This window comes from Diabrotica undecimpunctata, chromosome 1 (genome assembly GCF_040954645.1).
Source record: "Diabrotica undecimpunctata isolate CICGRU chromosome 1, icDiaUnde3, whole genome shotgun sequence".
NCBI classification, from domain to species: domain Eukaryota; kingdom Metazoa; phylum Arthropoda; class Insecta; order Coleoptera; family Chrysomelidae; genus Diabrotica; species Diabrotica undecimpunctata.
This window is the reverse complement of record NC_092803.1, coordinates 540,717-561,564: the sequence shown is the minus strand read 5'-3', so window position 1 is coordinate 561,564 and position 20,848 is coordinate 540,717. Positions and strand designations below refer to the sequence as shown.

Sequence of the window (20,848 nt, the reverse complement as noted above, 5' to 3'; positions counted from 1 at the left end):
TCCGTCACTTAACTGTTTCCGCTATAAAAATGGGACAATATTTTAGCTCAGTTATATCAGGAATATTAGATTATCCACTAAAACCCACAAGATATTGTGCCTTTATTCCTGAAGTGCCTCAAGACGGTAATATTTTTTTAATATTCCTAATTTTTATCCTCTTGTTCCACATTTAAACTATACACACTTCAATACACAGGAATCCAGAATAAAAAAGATAATAGAATTTTACTAATAGGTGAGAATTAATATTTGATCCAGTTCTAACTTGAAAGAACCACCATCAAATATATTATAGCAATTTGTCAAAAAAGACTAAACCTCTTGAAATGTAAAAATAAAAGAAAAATTAAAAATAAAATAGACGGTTTAGGTTTGATTTCGATACAGAATACCACCATTCGCTGATATGCATATTTCTGTTTCTTGGCTTCATGAGATTTCTGATTTATATTCTCTTGAAACGTCTTTCTGGTACGAACTAGGGAGCAGACGCCAGAACTCTGCTAACATTATATAAAAATCTGATCCGCTCCAAGATTGATTTTGGATGCCATGCTTATTCGCCTGGTGCAACAATAACAGATCTAAAAATTTTACACACCATTCCAAATAATTATCGTAGAATAATATACAACGTATTTAGAACAACTATCATAAACCTTCAGCTGGAACTCGAAACTCGGTAATCTACCATTAGATCTAAGAAGATGGCAATAATTACTCTCATATGCAGGGGAGCGGTACTTTTACAATGTAACCAAACCATTCGCTTCTCTGATACTCAGCACGCAAACATCCATATTTCCTTTTATGAAAGATACAGACTAATCATAACATAAATGAATTAAACCCTGAATTCCCCGAAATCTATCCTAGCAAAATGCCAACTCCCCCTCCTTGGTTATTATATTCTCAAATAAATTTGGATCTATTGTCAAAAAATAAGAAGTAAATCGATCGTCATTTAATTAATTTTAAATATCAAACCCGTGAAGAATGAAAACAAACTATGAGCTGGATGAACTAAAGCGCAGATATCTTTAGATTTGTATGATCACGAAGACAAAACTGGCTTGGCCACTTAGAAAAATGCCAAATAATCGAGCTGTAAAAGTAATCCAGAGATAGAAACCACATACAAATATGACAAGAAGGAGGCCCCATAAAATGTGGATAGAGGAAGATCTTAAAACCATGAACATCAGTGGCAGTGGCGAAGAAAAGTATCCGACAAGTCAGAATGGAAAAACGTTGTTAAGCAGGCCAAGACCTTTAAAGCCTAATTTTCAACGTTTTTTGTCGAAGCAATCTTCAGTTTTTAAATCTCTGGCGGTCATTGCATCTTCGATATCTTCTCTCCATGACCTTCTTAGTCTACCTCATTTTTTTCTAGTGGTCGGAGTTTATTTTTATTATCTTTTTTGGCCATCTATTTTCAGGCATTCTCTGCAGGTATCCTTACCATTTTAGTCTTTTGGATTTGATAGTATCTATTATGTCTAGGTCACTTCCCATTTCTCTCCTAAAGTCTACGATCCTTACCCTATCAAGTCTAGTGTGCCGGTAATATCGTCTCCAATAGTCCATTTCCATTGCCTTAATTTTTGATTTGTTTTTTGATTGATTTCCCAAAGTTCGGAGCCGTACAACCCAAAACTTATTATTATTTTATAAATTCTTCTTTTATTTTCTTTTTATTATTTTATTATTCCACAATGCTGTAACATGGGCATTCCAATCGAAGACAAGAGATTGTACACGATACACTTTGCTGACGACCAAGCCATTCTAGCTGAAGACGAGAGCGCTACTGGAGGAGGAGTACACCGAGTGGGGCTTCACAATGACTATACAAAAAACCGAGTAATTAGTTACAGGAGAAAAATCAGAAAGCCTGCAAATTGAAATGGGAATTATAAAATCAACTGAAACCTTCAAATACTTATGAGTCCAAATAACATCAAAAGCATGGAGTAACAAAGAAATACTTTCAAGATTGGCCTTAAATATTCTTCCTATCCTGTGGCCAAATTCATTAGACAAGAATTGCACAATCTAAATCACAGAAGCGATCAGGCAGATAAATATGCACAAGAAGCGTTGGAAGACGTAACTATTAAGACCTATCCAAAAAATCCAGCCACAGATCTCAAATTATATTTTCACAGCAAAATAGTTGACATATGGAATAACAGATGGCTCAAAAAACATGCGGCCAAACTACTTGCGAGAAAACCAACATTTCAACCATGGTCTGATAGTTCCGCCAATCGTTTTTCTTAGGTGATCTTCATGCGACTGCGGCTTGGTTATAGTCGCCTTATAGTTATGCTTGCCAGACCCAGCTAACAATAAAGAAACCTAGTGAAGTGCCAGTTACACATTGCGGAATGAGGTGAATTCGGAGTCCCGGAGAATTTGAAAGAGCTGTTCTTAAAGTGCTGCGATGCCAACGTGATTATTCAATATTTAAAAACAATAAACTATATATACAAAATTGTTGTACTATTCTATGGCTGTTAATATTTTTTTCTTTCGCTAGTAGCCATATGGGCTAAAAGGAGTTTGTAAATAAAAAAATATATAATAAAATAAAAAAGATAATATTGGGATTATACAAATAGTTAAGAAAAATTAAACTTAACAGCTAAACCGCGCTGTAAACTGATGGAAAAAATGTAAGGAAAGAAGAAAATCTTTCATTCCAATTAAGCAAACTCGGTAATTCAAAATAGAAAAAATTGCAAAATTGAAACTTTTTGATAAAAAACAAGATAACAGAAAACACAGATAAACTAAAAGAAACTAGTTCTTATTTATTCATTTGTTTTGTTTAATGGTTTAACTACTGCTTTCACTCTTGTATTTTAGGATCCGGATGTTTGAATCAATCGGACCGAATCTTAAAAATGACTAATTATATCTCTATATTTTCAGAAAAAGTTGATAGTGAAACTGAAGAGGAGGAAACGGAATCAAAGTACGACAAACTCGTTAAGGATTTCAACAAGAAACTTCTAGAGAACAGAACCGAAAAGCGGCAAAGGATTGATGGGAAAAGTTGGGAAGAAAAGAACTTAGCGATAAACTTTCCCGATTGGAACGAATCAACAATCTCCTATTTACATAGCTTGTTCCTAACTTTTCTTAATGAGAGTAATAAGATGATCGATTTCGAAGCATTGTAAGTCGTTAGCCCAATTCGAGAAAAAGTTTTCGGGATAAATTTCTTCGAAGTTAATTAGGAAAGGGAGGTTTTTATAATATTTGCGGTAATTATAAATTTAATATAGTTTTCCTAATTTAACTCTTTCATATAATAAATGTGGTAAAGAACAGTTGGAGTGGGAGAACACCATAGGGATGCTTCCATATGGTAGTGCACCAACAAAAAATGTATAAATCTATATAACGAGGGTCGCTTAATAACTTCGTGTCAATAAAATCATGATTATGATTGTTTTAATAAGAAACATAAATATTTTATTGTTAATTTTGTCTCGTCTATATTTCTGTTTCATCTTTTATGATTATGTAAATTATCTAAATCATGGACTCATGCATTTCACCACATAAGAGCCGAAGCTGACTACAGCTAGTTCTGATGTAAAAAAAATCAGATAAAGACGTTTGTTTGTCTTCGATTTTCTTGATAATTTTTTTATAACACCTGTACGGTGTTTGTATACTGTTATCTGGTCACAAATAACCAATTATCAGTTATTTTCTGGCCTAACTTAATATACAGCAAATACTTAAATCTAAGGGCTTACTACATGGCTTACTCTTATTTTATCTCTCAACTAATGCACTACAACTATCATGCAATAACATCACAGCACTATACTCTGCTTTTTACACTAAATTGTTACACATTTATACTAACTCAAATTGCTGGATTGCCTCGACATTCACATGACCATGCAGCCTCTGCTCGTGACGTGGAGGTTGCTGTTACGGATACACCAAGGAACATCAACAATGTTCCTCAGTACTTTCTTTTGAAATCTCTGGATAATATGTAAATTACTAGCTTTGGTACAGCTCCAGAGTTGGCACCCATGGCCTCCGTACTTGCTTGTAAATACAGTCCATCTAATTTACAGACCGTTGCACGTCATTATCATTAGGAGAGATCGAAGTTGACATAGTTGCCAAAGTATAAAAAAATCCTGAATCCATTTGAAATGAAATAGGTCACATAATTATTGCAAAAGTGGATTATAAAACAAAACAAATTAATATTTAATGTACATAAATAGAAACAAAACAAGAGTTAAAAAATAATCTTGTTAAAAACAATTTGAGCCGCTTGTATGCGTCGTATAAAGATGTTAAATGAAATAAATACTTAAACAAAAACAACACTTTTTTCAACACCGTGTCAACACCAGAACTGTCAAATAAGTGTTACCAATTTATCACAAAATATAACCTACGTTCGATTACAGTTACAGTGTGTTCCGAACAAATGTTCTTCATAAAAACGGTTTATAATGCATTTATACAAATAAAATGAAACATATTATTGTGTATTTCTTTAAGTTAACATTAATAGAAATCTTTAAATATTATTTCTACGCGTATATAATACAGTATGTCTAGTGGCTGTAATGCCAGTGTACTCGGCAAAGTGATTCTAAAAAAGAACACACCTACCGCCTAAATATTTCGTATTAAATTAGATGAAGTGTAGATAATTTATTATGAATGGATAATGTTGAATTTTTTCCAATCAGCCAACACAATGTCTTATATCTAATACCAAGCTCCCCTCTTTTCTTTTTAACGTGGACTTTCCAGCGCAGCCTCGCGTCTAGTGGCATCAAGCATCTTCTTCTTCAAGTGGCATCTTCATTCCAAAGGTTGGTCCCAAGCCTGTTAGTCTAAACAAATGGTTATTGTCGATGTTGATTTATTCACGCAGATTTTTGGACTAGAAATGTCTTCTACCCATTGATCTTCCTTCACTTATTTTTCTTGCGGTATAAGTTGAACTAATTAGTATTTTTCTTCTCTAAATATTCTCAATATTCTCCTTTTAATAGTCAGTACAACTTTTTTCTCTTTTTTGTTCGTCTTAAATCCATGTATTTAGTAATTAATGTTTGTACCGAGGATCAAAGTCGTAATATTCTGCGATACATCTTTAACTCAAAAGCTTTAATTTTTTTCACATTGTTCTTCTTTATTGTCCATAATTTCATACTGCAGTACAGCACTGACAAAACATAATATTTATAAACCGTATTTTAAGTTCTAATTTGTAAACTTTATAAGCAACACAAAAGAAAACTATAAAGATAAAACGCCCAATAATTAATATCAAACTAAGGATACATAAAACATTGGATGATGCTACAATCTTATTGTTTTAGAATATTTATATTATATTTACTTTTATTTACAGTCTTTTAATACTCATTTTAATGTATTTACAGTCTTTTAACAGTATTACTAAAAACACGATTAATTTATAACATTTATCTACTTCACACTTCAAATATATTTATTAGACTAACTCTTTACAATTTAATTTTCCTTATATATCATTGTCCCGTTGTTTCGGAATTTCATCGAAGTCTCTCAGCGGAACGTCGTCTGGTCCAACAGATTTCTAGACCCTTCGTCAGCACATCTAGATCATGGAATCTCGAACCGTCGATGGACCACGGGTCATTAAACGCTGACCTGATGTTTGATCATAGGCAAGGGACTGGCGTTACTTTATTAATATTTTTCGAAAGTTTATCGAAATAAACGATGTTCATTCTAGACCAAACTGGTCCTTATGAAAGTCTTTCTCTCTTAACAATAATTCAGAATTTTCTCCTCTTATGACTCTATTATTTTTATTTTATTATTACGATCACTAATGTTCCAATTCGTCCAAACAAAAATAAAAATGTTCTCGTATGGTTTTTAGTTCTTGCATTTTACTTTGCCTATGGTCTGATTGTGACTTGGAAAAAAGACGGAAACGATTTACTGTAATAGACACGAACCAAGATGGTTTTATAGACTACCTAGATTTTTTAGAGGTAAGTAGATATTTCTTGAAAAGATGTTAAAAAACCAAAAGTTTATTACAAATATGGTACTCAAATTGATTCTCCTTCTTTACAATAAATCAGTTAATTTCAATTTATTCTAAAACTATTTTCTTGTGGCATCTTAAAGCAATTACTATTTTAATGGGAATAAGCCACAAGTGGAGTTTAAAATAAGTTTGCTGGCATTTCAATTCAACAAATTTTGTTTTTTTGCTATCAATTTTTTTGGTCTTTTTCTTTGGATTTCAAGAGGTGGAACATCAACTTACCGTATTACCACAATAATCTCTAATATTCTTTTTGTTTTTTACCCCTTAAATATAAAACTATTCCGAATATGTACGTTTTCCTACTACCAATCTATATACTTATACATAAGTTATATTAATTTTTATTTTTTAGCTTATTTATTTTTACGACAATTTAGCGGATGCTGCCAGAAAAATTGCAGAACAAACGCAGTTTATAAATAAGTTATCAATTGGGGAACAGTTGGAGCACGGCCTATTTTAAAGGTAAATTTGCTAACCGTCTTACAAAGAAACAAAAAATACAAATAACAATAAGAGAGCTGATACAGACACATAAATAAATGAAATCTGACATATTAATAAGACCAATCTAACATTTATTCGTCGTCTATGTTTATTGCTTCTTTTCTTTATTAATTTATTTCATTTTTCCTTATTTCCTAATTTCGCTTTCCAGACAGGTGTGATCTAATAATTATTTATTTTTTGATTGTTCGTTTGTCACCGTCTCCTTTTGTTAATATTTTCTTAGCATTTCCGTGAACATCCATTCACTAAACATATTCCAACCCACAATTTTGTCATATTTCGAACCTTTTTATACTTTTTAGCTAGATGGATGGACTCATTTATCTTTGTTTTTCTAGATATCAGCATGATAGATTTTTGTATGTAATCACAGTCCTGTAAAATTTTAATAATTTCTTTTGTTGTGGTAAATGGATCAGATTATTTCTTATACTATTGTGAGGGTAGTTCATCTTCATACATTGTATTTCATATAAAGTAAGTATCTCCTAGTAAGGGATGCAAACATCAATACACAAATAGACAAAATAACAAAAAATATACTGTAAAGATAGCATTTCCTAGGGTAAAATGTTCTGAAAACAATCTGAGCTCATTTTGAATTTCCAAATGAGGACTATTTTTATAACCATTAATTACCAGGTTGGAAAAATCGGTATAGGGTCTTAGAATCTTGAAAGACTTACAGATAAGGGTGTGGATAAGGGTTTGGAATTGTCTCAAAATAAAAGAATTCAGAAAAGTATATCGAAAATTATAGATATCTAAATCTGAGCGTGATTCTTCTGTTGAGACAATTTGTAGGGTATAAATACAATAGCAACAAGAGAAAAATACTGCAAGAAAGGAAACCTTGATAATCAACCAATAAAAAACTGAACGAAAGTACTTCACGGTATAAAAATAAGTTTTCTTATCAATACAATAATGATAACCAATTGTTCATTACCATCCGTATAGTACATAGACAAGTAACTAAGAGTTTTAAAATATTACTACGTAAGTTTTTTGTCAGTTAATTTGCTAACAAGTAGTATAATTGTGAGTATGATTAATAAATTAGTAGGTATGTAGTAAATCTTTCTTTCTCCTCTACATTGCGAAAATTTAAACACAACATTTCTAAAGATTTTTTATTTATTTGTATACAGAAAATGTGTTATACCAAATTATTTGTTTCTTTCTGTTGCTTTTTAATATAACCTTACTGTTCATGTTGTGTCTAGTCTGAGAACTCTGAGTTTTCCCGCATCCGCCATTATGCAAGCTGCATCGTTTTTCCCACCGCAATATTTAGAAGATGAAAACACTGTCAGCAATTTTCCTTTCTGATTAACCTAAAAGTGGGAGTGATATTTTTTAAAACATTTTATCAATTGTTAGTTGCACATTTTTATTGTTTAATAAAATGGTCTTAATCAATAATTCTTTAATTCAACAACTTTAACTGAATGAAGGATATAAGCCATGTGCTTAATAGCAGTGGAATATACATATAGACAAAAGATCATCAAAGTACTACATACATATACAGTAGAGTTTTTAATGTAATATGCAGCTGCACAGATTGTTTTAATAAACAGAGTCATAAAAGAAAGATATCTATTTTTTGAAAATAAATATTGTATGGACCATCAAAAAAGAAGATTCAAAGCGTATATTGGCATTTGAGGGTCTACCGTAGGATTTTGTGCATGCCGTGGATAACAAATTGCACAAATAATTCAATACTAGTAGAACTTAAAATAAAAAATAGTCTCGCCACAACTACCAACTAAAAAATATTTTGGATATATAACTAGAAGAAGAGATGGGACTATAGTCAAACGAATTACATAAAGCCACTACATTTTTACGAAGGAGAAAAGATAGAGGAGCAGGTGGAGGATTCAACTAAATGATGAGAGCTGTTACTGGGACAAAAAGAAAACGAAGATGACATGGAATCTTATGAAAAACTACGAAACGGAACTGCAAAACACTGTAGAAAACTAGTGGAAAAGACAATTGGAGACAATTGTCTTAAAATAATATATGGGGGTAATAACAGATAAATAAAGCATAGTACTAAGCGTATTACTTTCCTATGAGTAAATAATAAAGATCAGATTAGAATATTTTGTTATAACTCCAATTTTTTTTAAAAGTATTTTGATACGCCTTTCGACCTGCATGCCGAAACGTTAAATAAAGAAATGCCAATTTTACGGTTATATTTAATTATCTTTCTTTAACAACTCTTCTTAAAAATAACTCTTAAATTTCCGAAATTAAAAAGGAGACTTATAATTAAATAATCAACCTTACCAGAATTGATTGACAGTGAAGACAAAATAAAATACTTAAAACATTTAAAATATACAATAATATTCTTCTTATATTTAAGGAACAAAATTAATTAGAAAATTTATAGATAGTGAAAAACCCACAAACTTAACAAATACCTGAAAACCAGCCTGTGCAACTTCATGAGCTCGTACGAAATGAGTCAGTTGATTGGCTTTCAGGAACCTCTCCAATGCTTCCACGCTAAATATATGAGCCGTGCCCCTTCTCGTATTCACAGCAAAACCTTCGTTGGCAAGCAATTCCATAGCTAGTTTATCATTAAGTGCTTTTGGTCTAAAATAGGATAATGGAACTCTTAAAAATAGTGTAATAAACATGCAATGCTAAGATCATAATTTTTTTTTTCATATACCGGACTATGCAGATATAAAAAACAAAAGTTGTGTTAACTTTTCAGGAACATGTCCAGATTTTAAAAGAAACTAGAAACCGACCAATTACTCTCGGTCTTAACTTACTGACCTATTTCGAACAGGTGCAAAACTTTTCCCTGACCTTATTACAATTGATTTAATTTCAAACTCAAATACGGAAAGCGATCTCGACGGCTAACGAATACAATGTAATAACGAGAGGTCAACATCGATGGGGTGCGGAATAAAAGTTTTTTTTTTGAATAAAAAGGGTGAAAACTTTGTTATAAGAGTTTTGTCAGGCGTAGTATACAAAAAAATATATGTAAGACGTATTGTTTGGATTCTAGCATATTCATTTTTATTCGATATACTTACACAATAATAAGTTAGTTTTTTATACTTTCTATTATGCTGGTTACAATTAAATAGATTGTTTTTTTAATCGTTGCTTAAAAGTTTGAAAACTGAGATTCTCAAAACTACCGCTAAGTAAAAATATTATTAGCATAAGAATCTTGGTTTGAAGAGAAATGTGTGATAACTGAAATTCAGTTATCACACATTATGTGTGATAACAAAATATGTGATTATGTGTTATGTGATAACAAAAATATAAAATAGATTACTGGTATACGAAATAAAAGGTCATACAGCCTTGTAAATAAAGAAGAGAACCTTATCATAAAAGATATTGATAAATTAAAAATATGGGAAGAGGACATTAAAAAAATATTTAGCGAAGAACAAGTAAAAAATACACAATTGTATTACAGATTCCCAATAATAATGAAATAATTATAAAATGCAATAAAAATGGCCAAATCAGAAAAGTTACAAAGCAAGATGAAATATCAAGATAAATACTTAAAATACTTGAAAATTGGCATAACAGATCTGTGATGCTTAACATCTAATTGTGATGCTTTCAAAAAAAGTAAATGTTAAAAAGTGCTCCGACTATAGGACAATATCTTTTAATATTCACATTTGAAAAATCATTCTTCGTATAACTCATTCCAGAATTTATGAATTGAAGAAGAAATTAGTGATACGCAATTTGGTTTCCGTAATAATCTTGGAACGAGATAGGCATTATGCAGCGTGCAGATACTGGTTCAGAGGTGTAGAGATGTATTCCTGTGTACATGTATTTTATAGACTTTGACAAAGCATTTGACAAAATTAGACATAAAAATTAATGAAAATTTTTGGACCACTAGGAATAGACGACAAAGATTTAAGAATTATATAAAATCTATACTATCACCAGCAAACAAATGTCAGAATTGGCCTAGATACTTCTGAATCAATTGAAATTTTCTTTGTAGTGACACAAAAATGCATATTGTTACCACTGCTTTTTAATATGAACTCCGAGCACGTTCTCAAAGAGTCACTGGCCAGGGATGATGTCGGTATCACGGTCAACGGAATTAAGATGGAAGATCTGAGATACGTGGATGATAGTGTGTTGCTTACGAATTCTGTGAACAAACTACAGTTACTATTACAATTATTAATACTTTAAAAACTAAATATATACGCTAGTAACCAAAGCACCAGTGGACGACTGCATAGTTGCAGCATATAGTGTTGAAATAAAAGAACCGAGACCATCACTTATCTTTTAGGTTCAAATAAACACGACAATTGGATATGAGCAAAACAATAAAAATCCGCATTGAAAAGGCTAAAGTAGTGTTTTTCCGAATGAAAAAATATTGGGAAGACAAAGTATTAACAATAACCTGAAAATAAGGCTCATCAAATATTACATCTTCTCATTGTATGGAGGTAAAAGCTGAAGGCTCACTAAATCGCCATTAAATAAACTTCAAGCCTTTAAAATATGGGTATATTAAAAGCTGCTATCCATAAGCTGGGTTAAGAGATAAAAAAACATTAGGGTGTTTAAAAACCCTGATTAAAAAATAGTGAAAATTATAAAAATACAAAAATTGGAGTATTTTGTCTATGTCATTCGACACCCAGAAGGATTTAGAGTCCTAAATCTTAAAATATGTGGAAAGAGGAGTCCAGGGTCCTGATTCTAATTGAGATTTCGACTCAAAACATGTCGAAATTAATATGGCGACGTCGAAATGCGACTTTGCGAACCTTGTGGATTTCAGCTGAACTAACCAAACGACGTCACTAGTTTTCGACTTATCGAAATTAATTTCAACCACAAGAAAGTGGTTGAAATTTCATTTCGAGTCGAAATTAATCTGACATGACTGACTGGACTGGGAGAAGTGAACTTAGGTTCAGTTTAAGTAGGCGGTGTTTTGATCCTTGCAAGGAAAACTGAGGCAAAAAGTATCAATATGGCTGTGTTTTACGGACATTTGCTAGTTTTGGAGGAATTAGAGAGGTTAGATATCCGACGTTCATAACGGAGGATAAGAAGAATGTTACGGGATACTCAAAATTCTTTTTCACTAAGTGATGCTCAATTTAGGCAGCAATTCCGGCTTAATAAACAAGCTGCAAATTATTTAATAAGGGTATTAGAACCATATTTGGAAGAAGGTGTTTATGCCTCTAGGATACCCAAAATGTTTAGGGTTAGTATTACTAAGCTGCAGTAAATTTAAAAATATATTAGAATATATCCACTAAGTCAAATCTTAGTCGTTATAACTTAAGGATCTCCCACATCGCCTTTTTTTTTCTTGCCATCTTTTCTTTCAATTCAAAATATAATTGAGAATGGCCAATATTTATGATTTAACAACTCAAACAAGAAAAAAAAGACGTTCACGTAACGTAAACAAAACAAACATTCAACAAGCGTAGTGCAGCCAATAAACAACAGGGCCAACCCAAATTTTCAGCAGTGTCAAAATGATAAAGTAAATATCCCCAGTTTTAACTACAATCGAAATGAATGAGAATCGCTAGCGATTGCGACTGTCATGGCGTAGTCGCTTTTAAATTTCGACATCGAAATGAAATAGAATCAGGGCCCTGGTCGAAGAAAAACATAATGACTTCGTAACCTACGTGAGTTTAATCAGTCTTCGTCGTCCCTCTTCAGAGCTGCGGTAAATAAAATTATGATAACCAATTTGATAACCAACGTTTAGTAATGGATATGGTATCGTTCGCGTCATAAAAAACTGGTACAACTCTTATAACCGAAAATCGTGTTTTTCAAGTTGTGTAAGTTGTTCTTGTCACATATGTGTCATTCTAATTTCTAGGGCACTGTTGCCAGTTGAACGAAAATATTATATGAAACCAGCCAAAAACAGGGCTGTGTGACAGACCGGCAGTTTTGAGTATTTTAAAAACTAAAACATCGAGCATTCCCGATCAGTCAGTCACATTAAATTTGTTTAAACATGCATCCTAAAAAATTCTCATAATAATTTTGTAATTTTTCATCATCTCAATTAAGTACTCATACATTGATTTGTGTTTTATTATAATTTACGAAAATATTTTAATTCAAATATATTGATAGATAAAATCAATCTAGACATAACTTTAAGTTATTATAATAAAACATTACAGTGAGGTATTGGATTGAACGTCACGTTTTGAAAAGCGTTTTTTCGCCCCGGATAATTTATAGTTTATAATCTACGTAGGATAAAGTATAATGTTAGTTTTTGTTAATGTTATCGTTCTTTTAATAAATAATAAATTAATCTTGGTAGTTTGCCCGTTACTAAACTTATTGACACAAAATACAGTTCGTGTTCGGTAGGTAATTAAAGTAAAAAATTACATTGATGCATTCCAATGTTCCATGTGCCAATAATCTAGGTTATTAAATTTATTAGATACGGTTTTTTGTTGTTAATGATAAAAATAATACCTATCTAAAAATGTTATACATTTTTAAACGTTATTTTTTTTATTTAGATTTAGTGCAATTCCGTTATCTATGACGGCAACATCGAATTAATTCACGAACCATTGTATCCAGTCTGAACCCAAGTTTACATTGGGAAAAAAAGTGTACCAGTTTTATATGACGGGAAGTGTACAAAGAGAAGAAAAAATCATTACTCACTTTCTTGCTATACAATTTTTCGGTACCGCACTACCAAATTATTACAAAAGATTTTGTAAAGTTGTTTGTGTAAATAGACTGTTTTTCTTTCTATAAATATTTTTGCTTTTCTTTGATTTTTAATACATATTTTCAATTCTTCAATGTCTTATTTCCAACCTTAATCGTAATGACCCAATTACTAACCAAATAAGTAAACAAGTCATCCAATTCGACAAAATGATGAGAGATGAAATAAATAGACTGGACAACAAGAATATTAAAGCATATGGACGCTAACAGTACTAAATTGATGGCAGTGGGAAATATAAGAAAGAGGAACCCCATATCATTTAATCTGGTCTTCTAGTAGTTTATAGAAAACTGAAAGGGAATTGGAAATAGTTGGACTTATAACCTCTAAGAAGAAATACCTTAATATCGATACCTACCTTACAGGATCATTCCACATCAGCTCCCATGCCAACGAACTCTGCACATCAGGTTGGTTAAGAGGTACAGGGATATCGTTGATAGCTGTAATGACGGGACAAAGCCAAGGTGGCGGTACTCCTCCATGGCAACAAAATACCTAAAACTTACCTCTGTGTGAGAATAACTTAACATAACGTACATTTCCGTCTGTGGTAACAATAATTCAATTTAACATAACGTACCTTTCCGTCTATAGTGGCAGCTATAGGCATTGTATCGAATGCATTATTTGAAGCTGTCCAAACTTCGTTACCTAATTTCTCGCCAAATTTAAGGCAGCATTCTCTAAAAATGGAACCATTGGCTTATTTATAAAAGATACTACTTGCATATTCTTAGTAAGTGGATTAGAGAAAAATTTACAATATACGAGAGACAAGCAATTGAAATCATTTTGGTTATATCGTTAGAATGTACCTCTACGGTTGTATAAAAAATGGATGGAGAAGTTGAAAAGTTATACGATGAAGAAGCTAAAGAAAACAAAAACAACTGCACGAGAAGTACGAAAAGACAGAGAAAAAGTCACGGAAATAACCTACAGCAAAATTTATATAAAATGGAAGAAAATAGATAAAATATAATAAAACAGAAAGAAAACTTAATATCTTTGTGTTCATATTCTCCCAGATATGGATGGATGAAATGGAGAGCAGTGAGTGTAAAATATACGAAAAAAAAATTTCAATGAATCTGAAGGGAAAATTCTATAAAACAGACAAATGAAAGAATTGTTTATAAAGGGTCGTTAGTAGCTGCAATAATATTTTTGTTAAATTTATTAATTTGATTAATACTAAGTGAATTTTTAAAATAAATTTAGTCAGTAACATACTTGTAAAAAGTAAACATCTTTTGAACCTCGCGAATTTCATGATTTCCTCGCAAGAGATTCACTTTATTGGGACTCTGCAGCTTGTATGAAAATAAATATGCAATAACTTCAAAGCTGAAAGCACCTGAAACATCGTGGAATTTTAATTTGGTTGATGTCGGAGAGACGTGTATATGACGTATATGGTCGCAGACAAAAATATTGCTTTTAAATAACTGTTGAAAATAGTCACATATAGCAAAAATTTTCGATAATCACATTAAATAAAACACTGATAGCGTGAGTTTAGTGAAATCTACTTTGCCAATATGTAGAAGCATTATTTAGTAATTCATTTCAATAACCTCCTGAAGGGTTTTATATACAGATTGAACGAATTTAAAACGGAACATACGAAATCAATGTATTTCGGCTCAACTCCGCTCTAGGTGGTTGGCCAACAAAAGGTTGTCAAATAATTATATTATAAAAATACAATACTTCAGCCGGCTGCTGGATTCGGAACTCATTCAAGAACAAGTCAAAACTCCACCCAAATAGGTTGCCTAGAATCACTGAAAAAACTAGACTAAACAAGCAGTTATTATGCTGTCAAACCACTTATCGCTTCCTTACAGTCCAAGAGATAGAGCCGAAATTTTGAACTGATCAGTAATATGACATTTCTCTATTGGAATATATTCATTGTAACTGGGTTAAGACTTTGCCTTACAGGCGGACGCCCCTCGTGGCTATACAGGGATAAAGTTGTCATTTTTTTCGGAAAAATTAACGATCGATAATATGGCTGAAAATTTGCCCAGAGTAAGATCTTGGTATAACTAGACGAAATCCCAAAGGGCGGACGCGAGAGTAGATACATAAGGTGTGGCGGACAGGGGTGAAATTGCAATTTTTTGGGGAAAAATTAACGATAAGTAATATGTCCGCCATTTTCATGGCTCATTATTTAGCCCCTAAAAACTTTAAATCCAAAAGGGCGGACAGCTGGGTTGGTACAGAGAGCCACAAAACGGGGTCAAATGTACCACTTGCCTGCGCATTTTAGGTCTCGGTAACAATTTTCAACTGTTACTATTCTGAGAAGCGTCAAGTAGAGTTTTCCTCAAAATTTTCCAAAAAAATTTCCGTAAATGAAAATTTTCGTAATTTTTTGAGGTAAAATCTAATTTGTAGAACCCTTTCGATTTTCTGTAAGTTATACCATGATTTTTTTCCAAAAATTTTCAAACGATTTTTCCGATAAGAAAAAAAAATTTAGAAAAACTTTTCTAAAAATTTGATAAAACTCTACGTCATCGTCTGAATCTTTTATAGAATATTTTGTAGTATTAAAATGATATTATGATAATGTTTTTTTCCAAACTAAAGTCATATTTACTTTGCAAATCACATTTTTTTCTTAAATATAAATATTTTACGGATTAATTTTTAATTGAATAAATGTTTGATATTTGATATTTTATTAAATTAAAGTAATTTTATAATGTTAATTATTAAATATTTTTGGTATAACAAATAGTAATTTTACTTATTTTTTATTACAATAAAAAGGTTTTTAAATTTATATTGCATAAATAATGATTGTTCAGATATAAGAAAAATTTGATTTATTATTACATTAATAATCAAATACAAAATATATTATTTCTATTTATCAATAGATAAAATTCAATTTGTAGAATTCCTTTAACATTTTTCAAATAATTATTAATAAAAATCAATTTAATAGTGGAATTAACAATTTTTTAAGTTTTGAAATTTACTTTGTAGATATTTTCAATATATTTTTTTTTTTACCTTTCAAATTGATTGAATGTTTTTTCATTAGTTAATTATAATTTTACAAATTCTGTTTGGACATTAATTTTGCATCATTATTATTTTAAAATATTAAAATAATAATGATGCGCGTTCATTTAGATCAGTAATTCTAGACGCATGCGCTAAATGTAATATGTACCAAGATGCTTTTATTCAACTTGGTGAAACTGACTTCGATTGTAATGAAGTTTTTGAAACCTTAGAAACTTTCGTATGTCACTTATATGGAACAGGACTGACGAGAACAATTCCAAAAAGAAAAGTAAACGATGTCAGATTTATTTAACCAGTATAAGTTGCATGATGTGAACGAGCCTTAAAAAAAAACTAAAAAATTTCGATGCTTCAAGCTTACCACCATGTCAAGATGAATTACACCAACATCTACTGCGAGCTCATTATATTTCAAATATTTGGACAAATGCTCATAAAAAAGTACCAACAGAATTGATTGTTGAAGAACATGGTTGGAAGTTTGAAGATGAAACATATAAATTCAAATGGTTTAGTGGACCTCAGATGCCAGAATCAGTTCGAGAAGTAGTGCAGATAATGAATGTGATATTGAAAGTGAAAGTGACGAAGATGATGAATGTAATGACATCAATGAGTGAGAAAAATGACGAAATTTTTAAAGTTTTTCTAAATTTTTTTTTCTTATCGGAAAAATCGTTTGAAAATTTTTGGAAAAAAATCATGGTATAACTTACAGAAAATCGAAAGGGTTCTACAAATTAGATTTTACCTCAAAAAATTACGAAAATTTTCATTTACGGAAATTTTTTTGGAAAATTTTGAGGAAAACTCTACTTGACGCTTTTTAGTATAGTAACAGAAGTGAGCATACAACAAATTTTCAAATCAATCGGTATAAAAATATCATAATAAAATCAGTTTGAAAATTGTTGCCGAGACCTAAAATGCGCAGGCAAGTGGTACATTTGACCCCGTTTTATGGCTCTCTGTACCAACCCAGCTGTCCGCCCTTTTGGATTTATAGTTGTTAGGGGCTAAATAATGAGCCATGAAAATGGCGGACATATTACTTATCGTTAATTTTTCCCCAAAAAATTGCAACTTCACCCCTGTCCGCCACCCCTTATGTATCCACTCTCGCGTCAGCTCTTTGGGATTTCGTCTAGTTATACCAAGATCTTACTCTGGGCAAATTTTTAGTCATATTATCGATCGTTAATTTTTCGGAAAAAAATTACAACTTCATCCCTGTATAGCCACCCCCTGTACCACGAGGGGCGTCCGCCTGTAAGGCAAAGTCTTAACCCAGTTACAATGAATATATTATTCCAATAGAGAAATGTCATATTACTGATCAGTTCAAAATTTCGGCTCTATCTCTCCGACAGATAGTTGAACGATATTTTATACAATGTCTATCACCGGGTATGGATTTATTTTTGTCCAAGTTTTATATTGGTCCACTATTTCAAATGCAGTTCAAACAGATATATATTAAATGGTATGTTCCGTTTTAAATTGGTTCAATCTGTATACATATATATCTACAGAGATCCTACAGACTCTGCTGATTCCCGCATTTCAATTTCTACCTTTTTCGGTCTCTCTATTCGATCTCTTATTATTCCCCTGATTCCTTCTCTGTATTCTATTCGCTGGTCTTTTTCTTCTTCTTCTATTATATGGAACATCGTTTATTACATGTTTTGGCTATCGTTCGTCTTTCCATGAAAGATGTAAGCTGTTTGGTTTTTATTGTATTTACAGTATTGTAAATCCTTCCTACTCTTCTTATTTCTTTATTTGGCATGTGATCAAATCTGGATATTTGACACGCTCTTCTTAGATAGTCAATTTCTACCAATTTAAGGTTTTTCTTCTCTTTCATCGTCATTTGCCAACATTCAGATCTGTATTTCAGTAGATTGTAATTTTTAGTTCGCAAACTAATTTTAGGAGACCAAAGTGATGAGTTTAGTGTTTGTACTACATTTTGGTCCTGTTTTATTTTCTACTAAATATATCGGTTCGATGTTCCTTCCTTTGCAATCACTGTCCCTAGCTATTTTCATTTTTCGGATTTTTTTATGTCTTTAATCGAGAGATGTCGGTCTTTCTCTTCATTCTTTATTCTGACTTCGTATTCTTAGGTTAACTCTCGAATCATATAATATAGGTCTTCTTCTTTGTTTGTAATAAACACTTGATCGTCTGCCAAGAAAACACTTGTTATATACTTATTCTCCAGTTCTGAATAATTCTATTTTATCTAAATTCTAAAAATCTATTCAGATTTTGAATAGAGCTGGACATAAAAAACATCTTTGCCTGAGTCTTTTGTGATAGTAAATACATCTGAAATTGAATTCCATTTTAATGACACGTTTTGCATGTGTATACAGCTGGTTCCTAACAACTTCATCATTCAATCTTCGCTTATCCACTGCTGGACATAGATCTCCCTCATAATTTTCCATCTATTTCGATCTTGTGCCTCTTGCATCCAATTCCTATGACAACGTTTTAGATCGTCAGTCCAACGTGTTGGTGGACGACCTCTACTTCGGTAGGCATCATCTCTTGGTCTCCATTCCAGTATCCGCTTTGTCCATCTATTGTCTGTCATTCGAGCCACGTGACCTGCCCAGTTCCATTTTAGTGTTGCTACTCTCTCTACTGCATCAGCCACTCCTGTTCTTTGTCGTAGCTATAAAACTTATACGACTCTTAAAGCGTATTTTGTAGAAAATTTAACAGTGTATTTTATATAACAGAAGAATAAATACTTATTATTTACGTATTGTCGCTGTCACTGCCAAATCTTAAAATTTAATGGATAACTTATTCTGTTCAACCTCAAAAAATGGCTCCACATGCTAGCAAAGAACTAAAAGCAAGAATTGTAACGAAATTAGAAGATGGTTGGTCACTATCTGCCGTAGCGAACCATTTTAACGTAAGCAGAACAACAGTTTATAATATTAATAAAAGATGGAAAGAACAAGAAAATCTCGGAAGAAAGCAAGATTCTGGAAAACCAAAAATATCTACCGCTCATGAAGATCGTACGCTTATGGAAAGATTAGAAGAGAATCCTTTTGAACATGCAAGAATTGCAAAAATTATGTAACAGTTTCCGGGAAAAAAGACAACAATTTGGTGTAGAATTAAAGCATCGCGTCTTAGGCACCGAACTGCAGCTAAAAAACAAGCTCTGATACCACAACAGAAGCAATCAAGCACAGTATTTTGCTTTAAACCATAAGCTACAAAATCAAGATTTTTGGGACAGGGTAATATTATTTACAGATGAGAAAATTGTTCAATCTTCTAAAATTAGCAAAATTGGGGTCTATAGACCAAATAATAATATATTTAATCCTCTACATGTTGATAGATATCGAGCAGCTGGTCATTTTAGCTCCAATATATGGCGATGGCTTTCATATAGAGGGATATGAATGGTATGGCGTATTGATGGCAGGTTTTTTGGGCAGACTTATCTCAATATTCTAGAAAACATCATGTTTCCCATTGTAGAACAGTTGTATTCAGAAAATAATTTTATCCTCCAACAAGATAAATGTCCTGTTCACACTGCAAATATAATAAACCAGTGGCTCCAGAATAACAATATCGAAACCTTACTATGGCCCAACTACTGTCCAGATTAAAACCCAATCCAGAATGTATGGGGGTTATTATAAAACGGTTGCATCGGTGTAATTTTATACTTCAAAATACTGAAGAGCTGTAGCGCGGTATGCCACATTTAGACCTTAATAATTATTACAATTTATAAATTAACATATATAATTAATTGTTTGTTGTTTGTTTATTTTATTTGTTTGTCATAATAAATGTAATGTAATGTCATACCAATCAAATACACTGCTCAAAATGATCAAATCTTACCAAGAGTCGTATTAGTTTTTTTAATGAACGCTGTACATGTTTGCTATAGCGTTAATGTATGCATTACTTGGGCCTGCCTTCGTCAATATTTCCAACAATCTGTTTAAGGGTATTGTATCATAGGCCTTTTCTAAGTTAACGAATATTAAACGATCGATCCGGTAAATTTCTGACTGTTCTTTTATCTATAATTATTTAAAGTAAAAATATATTGTCCACACAAGATCTGCCAATCGCAAGTACCAAGAACTATGCGAAAAACTGCTTAGGCAAAATTGCTGGTTCACACAAAAAAGAAACAATTAACTTAAAATTAATTGCTCTTATACTCTTATACCAAAAGTGAGACAATTTTTTGACAGATTAAGACCACTGTGTAAATGTGTGTACTGTAAATCCTTGATGGATTTTTTGAGGTTCTGTCAACAGAGATGTCGCTTCGACCTCGACTTACTTAGCTCTAAGTGTAAGCGGGTCCC

General features: G+C 31.8%; 2 protein-coding genes across 3 annotated transcripts in view; one reads left to right on the top strand and one right to left on the bottom strand.

Moving 5' to 3' along the window:
* LOC140437377 (uncharacterized) lies at positions 1–6,589 on the top strand. Its single transcript, XM_072526883.1, has 4 exons — positions 1–126; positions 2,941–3,187; positions 5,930–6,044; positions 6,459–6,589. Exons 1-4 carry the CDS (start codon positions 30–32, stop codon positions 6,567–6,569), a joined length of 570 nt encoding a protein of 189 aa, XP_072382984.1. The 5' UTR covers positions 1–29; the 3' UTR covers positions 6,570–6,589.
* Positions 6,590–7,771: 1,182 nt separating this feature from the next.
* LOC140437368 (uncharacterized) overlaps positions 7,772–20,848 on the bottom strand; it is a 31,033-nt gene continuing 17,956 nt past the window's right edge. The window contains exons 12-16 of one of the 2 annotated variants that reach the window (XM_072526860.1): positions 14,655–14,778; positions 14,002–14,104; positions 13,777–13,916; positions 9,061–9,238; positions 7,772–7,953 (exon numbers count right to left, since the gene is read on the bottom strand). In XM_072526860.1, the coding sequence (XP_072382961.1) occupies positions 7,828–7,953; positions 9,061–9,238; positions 13,777–13,916; positions 14,002–14,104; positions 14,655–14,778 (671 nt within the window). In that variant the 3' untranslated portion in view covers positions 7,772–7,827. Of the gene's footprint in view, positions 7,954–9,060; positions 9,239–13,776; positions 13,923–14,001; positions 14,105–14,654; positions 14,779–20,848 lie in introns of those variants that run through there. The other variant, XM_072526870.1, reaches the window with a different exon arrangement.